The sequence below is a fragment of the Lepidothrix coronata genome, unplaced genomic scaffold (genome assembly GCF_001604755.1).
Source record: "Lepidothrix coronata isolate B3197 unplaced genomic scaffold, Lepidothrix_coronata-1.0 Scaffold31, whole genome shotgun sequence".
Taxonomy (NCBI): Eukaryota; Metazoa; Chordata; class Aves; order Passeriformes; family Pipridae; genus Lepidothrix; species Lepidothrix coronata.
Genome location: NW_016690211.1, coordinates 149,692 through 167,713, shown reverse-complemented (window position 1 = coordinate 167,713; position 18,022 = coordinate 149,692). Strand labels below are relative to the sequence as shown.

The 18,022-nt window shown below is 45.2% G+C and overlaps 2 protein-coding genes across 4 annotated transcripts in view; one reads left to right on the top strand and one right to left on the bottom strand.

The window, feature by feature from the left end:
• The first annotated feature begins 1,405 nt into the window (after positions 1-1,405).
• MRPL17 (mitochondrial ribosomal protein L17) lies at positions 1,406-2,352 on the top strand. The gene is made up of 3 exons (XM_017811359.1): positions 1,406-1,605; positions 1,701-1,769; positions 1,865-2,352. Exons 1-3 carry the CDS (start codon positions 1,432-1,434, stop codon positions 2,126-2,128), a joined length of 507 nt encoding a protein of 168 aa, XP_017666848.1. The 5' UTR covers positions 1,406-1,431; the 3' UTR covers positions 2,129-2,352.
• Positions 2,353-3,467: 1,115 nt separating this feature from the next.
• The window catches only part of ARHGEF39 (Rho guanine nucleotide exchange factor 39), a 15,161-nt gene continuing 606 nt past the window's right edge, over positions 3,468-18,022 (bottom strand). Inside the window, exons 2-11 of one of the 3 annotated variants that reach the window (XM_017811357.1) lie at positions 16,991-17,076; positions 15,548-15,817; positions 14,513-14,607; positions 13,993-14,113; positions 12,836-12,954; positions 11,164-11,234; positions 9,301-9,429; positions 5,513-5,742; positions 4,538-4,626; positions 3,468-4,351 (exon numbers count right to left, since the gene is read on the bottom strand). In XM_017811357.1, coding sequence (XP_017666846.1) covers positions 4,336-4,351; positions 4,538-4,626; positions 5,513-5,742; positions 9,301-9,429; positions 11,164-11,234; positions 12,836-12,954; positions 13,993-14,113; positions 14,513-14,607; positions 15,548-15,694 — 1,017 coding nt within the window. In that variant the 5' untranslated portion in view covers positions 15,695-15,817; positions 16,991-17,076 and the 3' untranslated portion in view covers positions 3,468-4,335. Of the gene's footprint in view, positions 4,352-4,537; positions 4,627-5,512; positions 5,743-9,300; positions 9,430-11,163; positions 11,235-12,835; positions 12,955-13,992; positions 14,114-14,512; positions 14,608-15,547; positions 15,818-16,727; positions 16,797-16,990; positions 17,077-18,022 lie in introns of those variants that run through there. The other 2 variants (XM_017811356.1, XM_017811358.1) reach the window with 2 other exon arrangements.

Genomic DNA, 18,022 nt, shown 5'->3' with positions numbered 1-18,022 from the left:
AGCCGCTCCGTGCAGCCCCAGGAGCATCCTGCGGGCTGTGCCCCATCACACCTGTAGTGAGCGGCAGCGGGGAGCCTGGCTGCATTCTTTCCTCCCCTCAGAGCCCACCCTGCCTGCCGATGACACAGGGACAGCAGCAGGGCTGGTACACCGGGCTGATTGTCATTCCTGGTGGGATCCGGCTCCACTGCTGGGACCTAGGACTTGGGTAATGCAAAGTAAAACGAAAAGCATTTGTAAATCATACTGAAACATAAATAAGAAGAAAGAAAGAAAAAAAAAAGGCTGGAACAATCATAGTAACAACTGTCTTAGATTTTACAAAGTAGATAGTGGAAGCAAAATGTTAAAGACAAAAATCTATGGCTAGCAGATCTAAGAATGAAAATGTAGACAAAGTTCCCAGTTGTACTTGGAATTTTATTTTTCCATGACTGAATGATGATAATGGAACAGAACTGACAAGAATTCATGAAAAGCAGAGTCATTTAGCGTCTGCATCTGGGGAAAGCCAGATGGTATAGTCATATGACATGATGATGCAGTTTAATTTTTATTTAATCACTTACACAGCAGTTTAATCAAGCTAGACATTTTAAAATCTGAGTGGCTAATTAACTTGCATCCGATAGTTTTAAAAGAAGTAGCAAAAGACCGCCGGGACCGGCAGCGGGACCCGGGGGCAGTGCGGCCCTTTAGCGCCAGCAGCACCTCCGCCTCTCTCTGCCGGCTCTGTCCCGGTTTCCCTGTCCCGGTCAGACCTCCCGGTACACAGCTGCGGGCCAGACTGCCTTAGGAACAACATTGCCAGCGGTAGTGGGAGTTGATCCTGCCCCTCTACTCAGCACTGCCGAGGACATATCCGGAGCGCTGTGTTCTGGGCGCCTCAGGACAGGAGAGATGTGGAGGTCTTAGAGCGGCTCCAGGTGAGGGGTACAAAGATGACTAAGGGGCTATACCATCTCTCTTTATACTGAAAGGCTGAGGCAACGGGGCGTCTTCAGCCAGAGGAAGGGACGACTGAGAGGGGACCTTATCAACGTGTCTCTAAAGGGACGGTGTCAAGAGGATAGAGTCAGGCTCTGCTCGGTGGTACCGAGCAACGGGGCGAGATGCACAGGAAGTTCCACCTGAAAATGAGGGAGAACTTCTCTACTGTGTGGGTGACCGAGCACTGGAACAGATTTCCCAAAGAGGTCGTGGAGTTTCCCTTACTGGAGATATTCAGGAACCGTCTGGACGCAAATCCGTGCTATGTTTGAGCAGGGAGCTTGGACCAGATGACTCCCGTGCAGTTCCTCCCAACCTGACCCATCCCGGGATCCTGAGGCCACATCTGTGACTACATCTCCCGGCAGCGCCCGGGCGGCGCGCGGGAGGCCGGGAGGCGGCGGTGGCCGGGAAGGGCGGGCGGCGGGGAAGGGCGGCGGGATGCGGCTGTCGGTGGCGGCCGCCATCTCGCACGGCCGCGTGTACCGGCGGCTCGGGTTCGGCCCGAAGGGGCGCCTGGACCTGCTGCGCAACCTGGTGACAGCGCTGGTGCGCCATGAGCGCATCGAGACGCCCTGGGCGCGGGCCGACGAGATGCGCGGCTACGCCGAGCGGGTGAGCGGCGGGGCCGGGCCGGGCCGGGGTTTAGCGCGGGGGTGGCGGGCGGGCGGCCGAGGGGCCCTGACCCGCCGCCTCCTTCCTCCCCGCAGCTCATCGACTACGCCAAGCGGGGGGACACGGACGAGCGCGCCATGCGCATGGCGAACTTCTGGCTGACGGTGAGTACCACCCCCCGTCCACCCCCGCATTCCCAGCCCCGGATCCCTCCTGTTCATCCCGCCGCCGTGCCGGAGCTGAGCGTGCCGCCCCGCAGGAGAAGGACCTCATCCACAAGCTGTTCAAGGTGCTGGCGCCGCGGTTCCAGCCGCACCCCGGGAGCTACACGCGCATGCTGCAGATCCCCAACCGGGACGCGCTGGACCGCGCGAAGATGGCGGTGATCGAGCTGAAGGGGAACCCGCTGCCGCCGCTCATCCGCCCGCGCCGCGACTCCGAGAAGACGCTGCTCAACCAGCTGCTCAAGGGCTACCGGGAGGACCTGCAAAGGGCGGCGGCCCCGCCGGGCACCCCTGTCTAGGGGTCCCCCCGTGCCCCGAGGGGCTGTCCTGGAGCACGGGAATGGAAGGTGTGTGTCGGGAGGGCTTGAGGTTGGTCGCTAACCTGAGGTTGCCATGGGAGGTGCGCACAGTTTACTTGCTTCTTCCCGTGGTTTGAATAGAGACTCGGCAAGAGGAGGAAATCAAGCTAGGAGCCCTGGTGGTTGATGTTCTCTGTGTAAATAAACTTTGTTCAGAAAGTTCAGTTTGCTTCTGTTTGAATTATGTTTACAGAAACAGTTAGGTTGGAAAAGACCTCTGAGATCGTTGAGTCCAACCTGTGACTGAATACCACCATTCCACCTAGACCATGGCAATGAGTGCAATGTACAGTCTTTCCTTAAACACCTCCAGGGACAGTGACCCCACTACCTCCCTGGGCAGCTCATTCCAGTGTCTAATCGCTCTTTCTGTGAAGAAATTCTTCCTAATGTCTGACCTAAACCTCCCCTGGCACAGCTTAATTCTTGTGCATGAGCATTAGTGACACTCCAGCAAAACCTGGCTTTGTTACAGGTTCTGGTCCCACAGCCCTGCTCTGGGGCAGCATCTCCACTGTGACAGAGCTACATTGTTTCTTAGAAGCCACTGTGCAGCATTCCAGGGCAGGAAGTTCAGTGAAAAATTAGATACTTTTGCTGTTTCAAAAAGTACTGAATGCAAATAGGGTGGTAACACTGAGATAAGTCCTATAAAGAGACAGTATCAAATGAACTTGTCTTATAATAAGGTGGCAGCACAAGTAGGAGTTGCTGCCATCTCTAGCAAGAGCTTGGTAGACGTCCCAGCTTCAGGTGCAGGATTACAGGAAGTCTCTGTTACCTAATTAGAACAAAAAGGGAGAATGGCAGAATTTTTTCAGAGTGATTTAACTTTTAAGAATCTTTAGTTGTTAGCTTTGTCTTTGATTTCAAGCACAGCTAGAACTTGAAAGTCCTAGCTGTACCTTTGCAGCGAAAAAGAACCCCACCAAAACCAACTAAAACATGGTATCACAGAATAGAACACCAGGTTGGAAGGGACCTGAGGGATACCTGCTCCAACCTTTCTTGGTAAAACATGGTGGAACTGGTGTGGCTTCCAAAACCCTGTTGCATTCCTTCCTCCCTCCCAGGTTTTACAGACATAAGACATTTAAATGAGTGATCCCATGGAGCAAGTTAATTGTATGGAAAGACAAAAAGTTAAAGTTATGTATCCTCTGTTTTAGTGAACCCAGTGTGAAATTAAAGACGTGTACTGCTTAAGGAAGAAGAAAAAAACAGTCAAAATGCTGAAAGGTCAGTGTTCAGACAGACCTTAATCTTTGTCTCTAGTAGCCTTGAATTTGCCCTCTTTGTAGGGAGATGAACCAAACTGCTGTTGCTGCAGAGCTTCCACATTGTTAAAAGTCCATGCTGAGGCTTTAACAAAATCCTCATGAATAACACGTTTTCTGTATTTATTCCTTAAGTGGTCTGGCATCCTAGTAAACTGAACCCTAGCACATTACCAGGGATTGATGACCCAGGATGCTGACTGTAGCCCCTGGAAATTTTCCCTGGAGATCAGGAGCAGAGGTGCTGCCAAAGGTTTTCTCTGCAGGATTTCAAAGCAATAAGGCACTGCAAACCATACAGGCAAAGGCAAGAGCTGTTTCAGCTGCATAATCTCTTAGTATTCAGATTATAAATGTGAATGCTGCTTAATAAGATGACTGTGGCCTGAACCACTGGCAGGAAATACAGTGTAATGTCCATATTACCACTACCCAAAACACACATTTTGGTCACAGGACCCAGAAGTATGAGCAGCTGGACACATACATAGACAAATGAGCACGAAAACACTGGTTTAGAAAGACAATTGAATAAAAACATTTAACGAGGGAAAGCAAATCAGGCTCTCGTCTGCTTGTCCTTAATAATCTGAGTTTACAAAAGTGCAGAAAAGCTAGAAGCTTCTAAGCTAAATTGGGGAAAATTCTTGATACTTATTTTTTATACACAAATGTTTAGTGTGCATACTTGTTTTTTGCAGTGTCTGTATGAACATTAGGACAGCTGACAAAGCATTCGTCATCTCACAAGCACAGTGTGTAGTCCCTCTAAATGCAGTTCTGCTATAAGCCCCTGAGCATTTTCTAAGGTTGTGTAGGCTTCTGCCATGACAGTGGTTGTCTTGCCAGTCTGTCTTGTACTCAAGTGCATCAGGCTTTCAGCTGCCTGTAGAGAAAAACAAATGGAAAGGCCACTTTATAGGTGAAATCTGTTCATACAATTCCTTGTGTTCCTGGCTGCCAGTCAGGCCTTCTCTATCACCTTTATAACCATACACAGGCCTATATGATCATTTTTATGTCCCGTCCCCTTACTCTCAGCCCCTTCCACCTCTGGAAAAGAGATGCCTACCTGACTGCAGCTGTGAGACTCCGATACCAGTCATTGATATCTTGTTGGTCGCTGGACATCAACAGCAGTGCCTTGTTTGGAAAGGAAAGCTGAAAGGCAAACAGAATCTGTGGCATTCCTTGCCTAGGCAGCAATTCTGATTAAAGGAGAATCATCACTACTGAATTAAACTCATCTCTGCATGCTGATTTTCACCATTTTCCTTCCCAGACTGAAAAATTTAGCTTTAGTACTGGGAGAAGCCAGAGGCTGGACAGTAGAGAGCAAGTGCCAGACTTGACCATTCTTTCCAGCCACAGTTGACAGCTCACTCTGACTTTATAAGCTGTTTGGAGATGAGCAGTGGCAGTTCTTAGCAGCTTTTCATCCAGTTTTCTCCCTTATTCCAAGCTGTCCCTAGGGGTCCTTCCACTACCACCAGGTCACAGATTGCTCGAAGTGTTCTTTGTCGCAGCTCACAAGGAATGAGATAACACAGCCCCAGGTCCTGCAACCTTGGAAGAACTGACTTTGAAACCTCTACTGAGGACACTGGTCCCTGCCAAGGACCCTGCAGCCCTCAGGGAGCTTGATAAACAGGCAATATCTGTTGTGATAATACACCTCCCTCATTCTCTGTTTTTCTGTAAGTTCAGCCCACAGTCAGTGTATTCGTTGTCACATGTCAGGGGGCTGTCCCCCTATACCTGTGGCTCTGATGAGGGCATGTCAAAGTCTTATTGGACCCTCCTCACCTGAGCTAAGTGAAGCAACCAGCAGCAACCTGTACCCCAGAGCGTGCAGGAGGGCCTACACCATGAAAGGAAAAGGACCTACACCACTCAAAAAGAGAAGAGTTGCCTTGACTCAGACTAGCTCATTGCATTTTGTCACTAGTCTCGTCGTCTCAGTCCTGCTGCTGCTGAGACAGCTGGAAACCTGCTTCCAAGTCTGACTCCACTGGCACTCCTGCCAGGCAGAAGTGGGGAGACTTACACTGAGGAGCCCTCCCTGGCTCCGCGTGTGGCCGAACACTTTATCCACGGTGCACTGGTGGAGAGGGTAAACAGCCTGGCACGCCAGCTTGTGCGAGTTCAGCGGGTGCAGGGGGTGGCAGGGCTTTGCTGCAATGAGGATATCAGAGAACAGGAAGAACATCCTGCGCTTCAGTTCTTCTCCCTTTGAAGGCACCACCAAAAGCCAGCCTTCGCGGATGTACCAGCGCCCTGGGCATGCAAGGGAAGCAGAGACAGTTGTCAGATCACTTGAGGAGGGGGGAAAGAAGGATGTAATGAGACAAACAGGAATACAGCGTGAGCCACCCTTGTAGGTTACCGGGTTCTACATCAATTCCAGCCACTAGAAGGCACTGAAGTATCAACTGGGTCCAGCCCACCAACACGGAAAACACCCATACAAAAGCATTAACCAGCCCAAAACGTTTAGGAGCAGGCTGAAGTTGTTATAAATCTACTTTGTTAATTATGATATGCAAGCCTGTTTAAAAAGATCAGAACAAAAACATGGTTTTAAAATTGTATGCATACCTTTAAACTAAAATAAGCCTTCAGAAAACACACCATGAACGATCTTTGTGTTGCCCATTTGTTTATCATTAGTGGCGAAACAGAAGTTAGCCTAAGCTTTGAAAATGTAGTATTTTGTTGCTTGCTTGTGTGTGTAAATTAAATAAATTTTAAAAAAAAGAAAAACGCCAGAAAACCCAAACCCTCCATGTTTCACAAGTCACCTAATTATATGCAGACCTCCAGTAGTTAAGAGATTGCACAATGCAGACTACTGTTCTAAAGAGGAGACAGCAAAGGGGATATAAAATAAGAAAGGTCTGAATAGGCAACCTTATCAGCCTCTCTTACAGAACAGAGCCCAGTGTCATCCACCCATGAAATCAATTGCAATAAAAGTAGAGAAAGCAGAAGAAAAATAATTAAAACAATTAGATAAACCCAGCTGTAAGCAGCAATTAAAAAAATGGCATCTACACAAAATGGAATAATTAAAGCAGGACCTCTGACTAGGATTCTTGTGCAAGATAGCCATCAACTCATGGAAATTATGAAGGCACCTGCCAGTGAGATTATTTGTAAAAATATAAAGCTGCAATTAGGTATTGCCACCTGGCCTTGTCTAGGAAACACCTGCCAGGGAATTTCTGCCACTGTTTTTCATGCCTTAGCTTCTGCACCAGCTATTAAGTACCTTTTAGAAAAAAATCACGGTTTTGTTTAATTATGGATTGTGTCTTACTTAGTATGCTACAGTCACAAAACGAAGAGGCAGGTGAATTCCTTCTTATTCCACAGGAACCACTCCTCTTGTCTGAATTAGAACGTGAGAAAGAGAAGGAATCAAGTGCAGGAATCAATCAAAGTTTAAGAAATAAATAAAAGGAAGGTGTCAGCAACATGGGACTGGACTGGGAAACTGTTCCCCTCAGGCTAAGCTGTGCTCAGACTCTCAGGTATATAATCTGTCCTGGACTGTACTGGAAATCTTGGATTATGGATTAAATCCATGGATTACCAGGGGCACAAGATTTAGGAAATGCTTGTGAAAGGAGGGCAAGAAAATATCCCTATGGAAGCTCAGGATGACAGAACAGTGTGCTAAGTTAAGGAGGCAGTTCTGGTTAATATGGTAGTTGCCCTAAATATGGAATGCAGCAAGAAAAGCAGGGTCTCTTCACTGGGAGCAGTACATCTGAGAGACTGCCAAATGTGAGATACCCAACTCCAAAGCTCCTCTTTTCTGTGAATCTACAGCATTATGTTTTTATTTCCCTCCTGGTGGCAGGACACAGTCTTAACAGTTCTGAAAAAAACTAGCTTGTTTCCGGAAAGATGACTCAAAACTAGCAAGCTCCAGTTGCCTCTACTTTTCTGCTTCAGACATCCAAGAGTACCCGTGTAACTCCAGGCAATGGAAAACATGACCATAAAAATTCCCTATCCTAGATAATGGAGAGGCCTCTACAGACCCTCAACACTTGCCTTGCTACATGTCTCAGAATATTCAAAGACCAAAAAACCTATGGACCAAACGCTTTCAAATGATGGCCATCTCTGGTCTAGCTGTAATGTTTTGGGTGGTTTGTTTGTTCTTTTTTTTTTTAAAAAAGGGGTTATCTTATTAGTTCTGGCATTCAGGATAACTGATTTACCTTTTTACTTATGCACTACCCCAATGTGCCCAGGCCCCCCACCACATGCTCCTGCTCCCTTGTAAATAGAGCACACCTGTGTAAGCTCCCTTTCATCTGGCATCATGAGAAGAATTGTAAGAACGGGGAAGAGAATTTTAAATTTATCTGCCCATTGATTAGGCACTTTTGAGAGTGACCTCTGATAAACAACCTTTGTCAGCCTTGCTGATTTGGCTGGTATAGAGTTAATTTTTTCCATAGTAACTGCTATGGGGCTGGTTTTGATTTGCAATGCTGAAAACAGCATTGACAACACAGGGATCTTTTCTTTGTTGCTGTGTAAGCACTTCTCAGCATCAAGATCTTTTCTGCTCCTCACCCCACCAATAGGGAGGCTGGGGGTGCATGTGAAGCTGGGAAGGGACACAGTTGGGACAGCTGATCCCAGCTCCCCAAAGGACGTTCCATACCATGTGGCACCATGGTCAGCATATAAAGCTAGGAGAAGAAGGAGGAAGGGGGGTGTTTGGAGTGATGGCATTTGTCTTCCCAAGTAACCACTGTGTGTGTTGGGAGCCCAGCCTTCCTGGGAATAGCTGAATACCTGTCTGCCCATGGCAAGTGGTGGATGAATTCCTTGCTTTGTTTTGCTTGCATGAACAGCTTTTACTTTACCTATTAAACTGTCTTCGTCTCAGCCCACGAGCTTTGTCAGTTTTACCCTTCTGAATCTCTCCTCCATCCCGCTGTGGAATGTGTCTTTCACCCAAAGATCCACAGGTATGAATTACAACCACATTCACTAGTACCTGGAGCTGTGCCTTCACACACAGTGACTTTAACACTCCTCTCCAGCTGCAGCACTGTGCCTGAATAACCTCTGCAATAGCGGAGGGTGAAACCCCAGGTGACCATTTCATAATTTCCCAGGCGGGGTGCATTTATCAGAATATTCCTTACACAGCTTGGAGCGTGGTCTGGGCTTGGAGAGCACCCAGTAACACAAGAGGTCATAGAGACCAGTTATCCTATTAAATGTTCTTACATGCCAGTGACTGTGATTTTATATATCTCAGCTATCAACACAAATATGCTGATTTCTGGCAAAGAAATAAATAAAAGAATAAATTTTAAAAAAAGAATAAATAAAAGACAATTCTTCATATGAAGGGTATGACAGGAATTCCATGAATCTTATGGCTTAAGATAAACAATAACACAGTGCTTGGGCCCTTGACACTCAGAAATCTATGGTTCCTGCAATGGAGTAGAGACAATGCCACTATTTACAGTCTTTTAAAAAATATTTAATGTCTGTCTTTCATTCCCACCCAGGACTTAAAATCCTGGCTTCCTTGGGTTCATAACTTTTTAACTACATGTCATCAGCTCCTCCTACCTGAATGTCAGGCAATTAAGATGTTGCTTATCCTTACTCAAAAATGCTTAACTTTAAAAAAAAAATGCTTGAATTAGTAGTCATATTCTTTCACCACCTCTCTATGGAATTTGGGCAGAAGGGTAAAACCGGTTAATATGAGTTGAGTCAGAGGTGAAGGAGAGCGTACCTTCATGTACCTCAGCATGGCAGAAGAAAAACAGAGCTGTCAGTAGGACCCACCTGGAGTGAAAACCTGGGTCTTCTGTCCTTTGAGCAGTTTCTGAACCCGAAGCAGCTGCAATGAGTTCTCTCTTTTTTCAGTTATGCCTTGGACCCACTGAGATATCTCAGATATAGATTTCACAGCCTCTGAAATTACAGCAGCATATTCTGAGGTTATCACAAATGAGTATATATTTCACCTTAGCTATTTGCTAAGAAAAGATAATATGAAATTAAGAAGCAAAGTTTTAAACCAAATATCAACAACAGTTTTATTCAGGAATTTCAGCAGGAGATTGGAGTAGTTTACCTCCAGAGGCCTCTCTCCAATCAACAATTCTGAAGCTCTAGAAAACATTTACCAATGAAACATTAGACAGAGGAATAACTTGGAAGCAGAAAAGGAAAAAGCCCTACAAGTGGTGTTACTTCAGTTAACTACTTGTAAATATCACAGAATCATTTTGGTTGGAAAAGACCGCTCAGAGTATTGAGTCCCACCTTTGAGTGAACACCACCTTATCAACTGGAACGTGGCACTAAGTGCCACATCCAGTCAGTTCTTGAACACTTACAGGGATGGTGACTCCACCACTTCCCTGGGCAGCCCATTCCGATGTTTAACAACCTTTTCCATGAAGAAATTCCTCCTGATGTCCAGCCTGAACCTCCCTGGCACAGCTTGAGACCATTTCCTCTTGTCCAGTCACTTGTTCCCTGGGAGAAGAGGCCGACCCCCACCTGGCTACGATCTCCTTTCAGGTGGTTGTAGAGAGTGATAAGGTGCCCACTGAGCCCCCTCTTCTCCAAGTTAAACACCCCCAGCTCCCTCAGCTGCTCCTCATAGGACTTGTGGGCAACCTTTCCCCAAATTGTTGCCTTTTTCTGGGCACACTCCAGCACCTCAATGTGTCTCCTGCAGTGGGGGCTTAAAACTGGGCACAGGAGTCGAGTTGCAGCCTCACCAGTGCTGAGTACAGAGGGACAGTCACTGCTGTGGTCCTGCTGGCCACACTATTGCTGACACAAGGCAGGTGCCATTGGTCTTCTTGGCCACCTGGCCACGCTCTGGCCTATGTTCAGCCACTGTTGACCAGCACTCCCAAGTCCTTTTCCAGCCACTCTGCCCCCAGCCTGGAGCACTGCAGGGGTTTGTTGTGACCAAGTGCAGAACCCAGCACTTGGCCTTGTTGAACCTCACACAACTGGGCCTCGGTCCATTGATCCAGCCTGTACAGATCCCTCTGCAGAACCTTCCTACCTCCCAGCAGAACAACACTCCTGCCCAACTTGGTGTCATCTGTGAACGGATTGAGGGTGCACTTGATTCCCTCGTCCAGATCATAGATAAGATATTAAAGAGGACTGGGCCCAGTACTGAGCCCTGGGGAACACCACTAGTGACAAAGAGAGTCATAGAATGGTTTGGGTTGGAATCGACCTTAAAGATCATCTCATTCCAACCCATCTGCCATGGGCAGGGGCACCTTCCAGTAGACCAGGTTGCTCAGGGCCCCATCCAACCTTGCCTTGAACCCTTGGTGGGAAGGGGCATCAACAAGTTCCCTGGGCAGCATGTGCCAGTGCCTCACCACCATCAGAATATAGAAGAATTAAAAATAAAAATTAAAAAAATAGAGCTGCCATTTCTCCAATTTAACCCTTAGGCCACTTTCACAGACAGTTACTCTACATTTTTATTCTCAATGTGTTCTCAGTGATATCTTGATCAAAATGGAGAAGGGAAATAGTAATCCACAAGAGCCCCACAGAGAGAAAGATTTTTCCTCTGTGGAAGCAGGCAGGAAGTGGGAATCCAAATATTATTAGCAAGGAGGCTATCACTGACCAAAGTGTCAGCATCTACAGGTGGAATCATACTTGCAAGTTTGAGGTGCTCAGCACTGTCTGGGCAGGTGTTCTCCAGCAGGTCTCTGAAGAAATGCTTGTACCTAAGTTGGAGAGAGCAGGTTTAACTCACAAGATACCAGGAACATCAGCACCTCCTGTAAGTGACAGCATGATGAAGAGCACTCCACCAGGAGATGGAGTACACACATCTAAGCCTAACCAAGCAGTTTTGGCCACACTTCAAGCACATTCATTTTATCATCAAATTTATTCACTAAAGTAACCCAAGTATTTTATACATCTGCAAGCCTTTGGCTTTTCCTGGGAATCTGATAAAAACAACCTCACAAATTACTTATGTTCCTGAGACTCTCAGCATTCACATAAAAATGCCTTCAATACCAGACAAATTTCTCTTTGAACTATCTATTTTTTTTGTATCTGAATGGTGGCATTCATACCGTGTTTCCTGCCCATACAAGAAAATAAAGGCATTTCTATAAGAACTAGGATCTTCCTTTTTCTTTTTTTCCTCTCCAGTCTTTACTGGAAAGGATCAGATCTCTGCAAATTCTTTCTCTTAGTAAAGTCAAACTGTTTTCAGTCTGAAATGACAGAAGGAATTTAACAGATTCACAAACTGGCAGAACTCGTATGACCTAGTGTATTTGTTATTAGTGTTTTGAAGAAAATTGAACATGATGAGCTGATTAATGATAAAATTAGATCTTCTGTTAAAAAGCTAACACTTTTCCCACCTGTTGGACAGCAACAAATATACTGCTGTTTTGCAAATTTAAGGGAAGCATCCAAAGCATTATAATAAAAAAAACACCAGTCAGCTTAATATTTATAGTTGAAAAGCAGCTACTTGATCTACAGCAGCAGCAGCTGAGTTCCCAGCAAACTACCTGTGCTCTGTATTACCCAGACACCCTCCCCAAGAAAGGGCTGCCCATGAGTGCATGCAGCACTCTCCCCATGCAGTCAGTTTGCCTCTTCAGAGGGTGGATTATTGCAGAATACCCTGAGTTGGAAGGGACCCAAAAGGACCATCAAGTCCAGCTCCTGGCTCTGCACAGGATAACTCTAAAAATCACACATGCACAAGTGCTGTATGAATATTTCTTGAAATCTGGAAGGTTTGGTGCCTCAAAAGGGAATGCAGCAATGTGGATCTGTCCAGGCTCAGACAACTGCAGTAGGCATTGAATCTGAGGAAAGCGTACGGCCCTGATAACCAGAGAGGGAAGAAAAGCTCTTCTGTGTTCATTAATTTCATCCTTTCCAAAAGCAGTGATCTACAAGAGTCACAATGCCCCAGGGCAGCAACCTGCACAAAAGCAGAGCAAGGCCATCTCTGGCAGAGGGCATCACTTCTACAGCATTTCAGACAGCTTGTTTTTGTTCAGAGTTGTACTTCGGTAGCTTACTGAGGTGGCAGGAAGCCTCCAATTCTACCCAAGAGCTACATGAAGGGATAGGAGCCAGGGCTAAACACAGCTACTTCCCTGCATCATCTCCAATCCACGTACAGTGATTCCACTCTACAGGCACATCTTCAGATTTGTTTCACTGCTATGTGCTTTTTTGATTTTGAGACACATTAAGCAACTTTACCTCCCACAGCAATCAAGACACTGTTATGTTCTTTTTTCCTTCCTCATGCTAACCCCTTGAAGACTCACAATTTCTTACTTACTGGTGCAGCCTCTGCAGGGGCAAAGGAAGCAGATCCTCTAGCTCCCTCCCTTGAAACTGAGGTCGAGATTCCTGGAGTTTCTTAAACCGCCGGAATGACTTATTTTTCTTCAATTGCTCCTGTGTGCAGCAGAAAAGGGATACAGCTTTGAGACTACAAAAAGAATTATGTGCTCTAGTCTGAACCAGAGCTTAGAACTCTTCAACTTGAAGTTTAAGACTCCAGTCCTAAACACAAGCATCAACTTCTTTTGTGGTTATAGGCAAGCCACTCCCTTTCTCCTAACCATCAGTTCCAGTGGGTAATGGAAGCAATATTATTCTTTCATACAGGCACAGCAGTACAAAGCTAGTATATGCAGCAAATGGAAAGAAAGAAGAAGGGAAGGTTGAACCCAGTTAGGAAAACAAGGAGTGCACCTGTGGCTTTGTCCCACTCATTTCAAGACAAAGCAATGCAGCTCCACATTCCCATCACCTCAAGGCAAGTATCCGAAATGCCTTTTTCTCTTGGACAATCAACAGTGTGAATATATGCATGGAAATACTAGAGAAGGGAAATATCCCAGTACATCCTGCATCTGGGAACATGCATGGACAAAAACTGGGGGTGGAGGGGTTTAAATTCCAGATATAGCTGTCAGAACTTTGGAATAAAAATATATCCTTCTGAAATTTCTTGAAAACATGTTGTACTTGGAGACATGCGTCCCCCTCAAAAAAATAAAATTCTACCAGAGAAAAGAAATTGTGAAGGAAAAGGAAATCCCACTGCTAAGGATACAGTTAGTGGTAGTGGGAAAAATTAGGAGACCTGACAATTCCCAGAAAGAGATCACTGTACCCTAGTGAAAGCCTGGAAGCTCTCTAGGCCTGCCAGCCGAGAAGGAGTGGGAGTAAATACAGAACTCTCTTTGAGAAAGCTGTTCTCAGCATATGCATTTACATACACAAACACCTGAAAAAAAGCATGAAAAATTTGAAGCTCTAAGGAAGTAGAGAAGTTTTTACCACTTTATTATGGAAGAAAGACTGAATATCATCAGCCTAGTAGGTCAGAAAAATGATTACTCCAGAAACAGAAGAAAAAGGGAAGGATGTAGCTGTTTCACAGAACAGAAAAACACAGAGAATAAGAAGAGTAAAGTAGTTATTTACCTTCAAGGTTTTATTTGCCTGCTCCAAATTCTCAGCATAGTGGCCATAAAGATCCAGATTCTGACAAAAACTTTCCAGTCCTGGTCCCAAATTCCCTCTCTCCAGGTGAAATGACAGAACACTGTGTACAAGGAGCAAAAATAGCTTGTGAGGGCTACATTACTGATGGCATTTTCACAGCTCTCTCTGTTTCATTCCTATGATGACCTTCCTTTGTTGTTCTCCACCTCACATCCAGTTTCTGTGCCAAATATGTGCTTGGAAGTCACAGAGTAAGCCACAGAACACACCGTGGAACAGACTTACTAAGGTTAAACCACTACCGAGTAACTGGGTATCCAGATATGTGACACAGATCAGCAGTTTCCTGGGTACACATTAAGTGTCACCAAAGCTAGCAGTGCTAGAAGTGAATGCCTGTCTTACAAGGTGTTAGTAAGATTTTGGGAAATAAAGCTTTCTCATCAGTATAGAGTCCTCCCAGTACAATTACAGGAATTGCAACAATGTGTCCACTTACTGGCTGGCCGAATATATGGATTCTAGGGGTCCAAATATAGTTTCCAACACAGCAGGTTTCAATGTCCCTTTGGCCTTTAAAATAGTCACAAAGTACTAAGTAGGAAAAAAAGAGAGAATTTCAAACAGGTAGAATTCACAGATCATCATAGAATCACACAACGGTTTGGGTTGGAAGGGACATTAAAGACCATCTCATTTCCCACTAGACACTTTCCACTAGACCAGGTTGCTCCAAGCCCCATCCAACCTGGCCCATCACTTCCAGGAGTGGGACATCCAAAACTTGGGTAGGCAGCCTATTTCATTACCTCATCACCCTCTCAGTAAAAGAATTTCTTCCTAACATCTAATCTAAACCTACTCTCCTTCAATTTAAAACCATTCCCCCTTGTCCTATCAATATATGCCTGTACAAAAAGTCTCTCTCTCTCTTTTATAAGCCTCCTTTAAGTAATGGAAAGCTACAAAGGTTATTAACCTTTGAGGTTACTCAAAGGTCATTTGTGGCATACAGCAGAAGCCAGAAGTTCCTGCCTGCACACTCTGGCTTGTAAGGATATCAAATATTATGAATGTCTGCCTAAGAAATCCATCATCAGATGTTAGCCTGATTTGTAACTTTGACCATGACTCTAAACACATGGAACAGTACTATAGTACTACTAAAAAGACCAATAGAGTGTATTTCAGTATCCTTAGATGCATTTGTCTTTCACCATCTTGTCTATAGTCTTTGTTTGTTTGTGCCCCCTACATTTCATACATCTCAGGCATCTTAAGGTAAGTCCTTATACAATCAAAATTCAAAGGTTAATGTCCATGTATAGACCAAAGCCAAAGGGCCAAACCCACAAGCTACTGAATATTACAGAGGAGGTAAAAGAAAAACAACAAAAAAACCTTTCAGCCCCAGCAGCTGTCCCAGGCACTAGGGATATATCAAAGTCTTGCTCTTGACCCTTCCCCATGACAACACAAATAAGTACGTGCTGTCTGAAGATACCCACATAGCAAAACAGGCAGAAATACTCACTGTGACCACCAAATCCAGCTGCTCGAGGTATCTGTGTTCAGTTTCCAGCAGCTCCTTGGCTGTCCGGCTGCGCTTTCTCTCCCAGCGAGCCCTCTGGTCTTCCACAGTGTTTGCTCCAGCAATAAACAGCAGGGATGGGTCACTCATGGCAGACTCAGGGTTGATACACAGAAAGGTAATGGATCCTGAAGAGCCAAGAGAGGTGGACACACAGCAAAAGAATAACCTATGTCGCAGGGTAGGATTCTGAACTGCAAACTCTATGCTTTCCTAAGAAAAAAGGGAAGTCGGTTGCCAGCAACGGTTATTAACAGTTTCCTTCTGCATTCCCACCTGCGACCACAGGAGCCCTGTATTGACTGGAGGAACGGAGGTTAGAAAGACCAGGCTGTGAAAGCAGGAGCAGTACATGAGGATACATCTGTAGGCAAATCTCAAGTGTACAATCCCACTCAAAAACCACTGCTTCCTGTCCTTTGCCCCCCAGTTCTTCGTGCAAAATTCTCACTAAACCCAAAGTGGGCGGAAGAGGTACTGTGGATAGTTGAAAACAGCTATAAGATTTGTCTTGTGGGGCAAGGAGAAGGGAAGGAGAGCACTCTTGCTTGTTTTCCCATGGAGGTTAGCAAGAAGCAAGTGGTTTGCACTGCCATTTTCTAACAGTAGTTTGTGCTTGCAGAGATGAGAGAGGCTGAGCAAGTGCTGTGAATCACACTACCCACTCATTAACCTGCTTTGGTCCTGCTCTGCTATTCTGCCAGAGCAGTGTGGTTTTGTTACACAAAACAGTCCCTCTTCTAGCCCACTCTCTCAGAGAAAAAGTCATGTTTTAGCAGAACACCAGTTAAATATTGCTCTTTTTATGAAAAGGCAGTGCACACTTGTCCTGGCATTAGGTATACAGTTTCTCTGGAAGCTGAGCTACCTCCACAAAAGTTCTTATTCCCACATTGACAGGATACACTAATACAGAAAGATGTGCCATCATAGAGAAGGAAATTTGTCAAACACAATCTTCCAGAGACATTTCAAATATGTAAATCAATGCCTGAAACAAGAATTTCACATCAAATAAGTTACTCACTTAATAAGTTTGCAAAAGTCCAGGTAGCTGAGGGACACGTGCAGTATTTTATAGTAGCAGGAGCTTCTTCACAGCTTTATCCTCATATTCACTTACAATACAATCACAAGTGTAGCCAAGGCCACGTCTTGGTCAAACAGGGCAGACCTGGCACCACTGTGGATGGAGAGGCAGCACTGCAGGGAACACCACACAAACCTTAGCATTAGACCCCTCCCTGGAAGTGCTCAAGGCCAGCTTGGATGGAGCTCTGAGCAACCTGGTCGAGTGGGGGGGTGTTGGAATGAGATGGTCTTTATGGTCCCTTACACCCCAAAATATTCTGTGACTCTATCAGTGTGTAGTTGCAAAGTACTCACCAACAACGGACCAAAATGCTACCACTTGCAGAGCACCTTTAGCCAGGGCAGATTGCAGTCAAGGTTTTCATTTTGCAGACTAATTTCTTTTAACAAACAGTAATAATAAAAAAAAAAAGTTATGCCAGGTTTGACCATCTCCTGCTTACATAAAGCAGTTCAAACACTCTCATTATTCTACAATGTATTATACTATAACTGTGTCAGGTCTGTAGGGTAAGAGCTGCCTGGAATCCCATAGGTACACTAGAAAACACTTCACCTACAGGGGACAGAACCGCTCCATCTTGCTTCTCCTGTCTCACATTCAGAAACTAATAACTAAACGCCACTAATTAAACACATTCTGTTACCATTAACCACCTTATGATACCCCATTACCAATATTCCCTTCAACATTTCTAAATTTTCTGAGTATCCTCAAAAAATTTCCCATTTTTATCACTGCACAGCCAATGGCGATGTGTCAGGAGGGTAACCATTCGGTGGGTCAGCTCCAGGGGCCACTCAGGCCCACATCCCATCCCATGGGTGGTGGCTGCTATGGAATAGGCCTTAGGGTTAGGACTGCTCTTATCAGGAAGAGTGCAAAGCCAGAAACCACAGCCAGCCCTCAGCCACCCTGAGGAGTAAAGATAGCAGGAGTTAAGTATTGCAGTAAATTATTACAGTAAATGTTGCAGTAAATATTGCAGGAGTAAATGTAGTAGGTAAACTATGCACTAGCCTTCCTTCACTTTCCCTGCAGTGTAGGTTATTAATAGTGTGGTTTGGATTAGTCGAAACCAAAGGTACTATATTTTGCAGGAGATGAGAAAAGATCCACCAAAAGACTTGTGGATCGTGCAGAATGTTTTTGTTGACCAAAAATTAAGCATTTTATTCATTATCGGGTTGTTTGGGGTTTTTTTAATCAGATAAAATGCATTTTAGAGAAATAAAAGTTTTCAGTAAAAAAAAGTGTGAGCACGCCGAAAAACATTAACCAAACGTTAATTTATTTTTTTTTTTTTTACTAAAAGTAAATTTCTT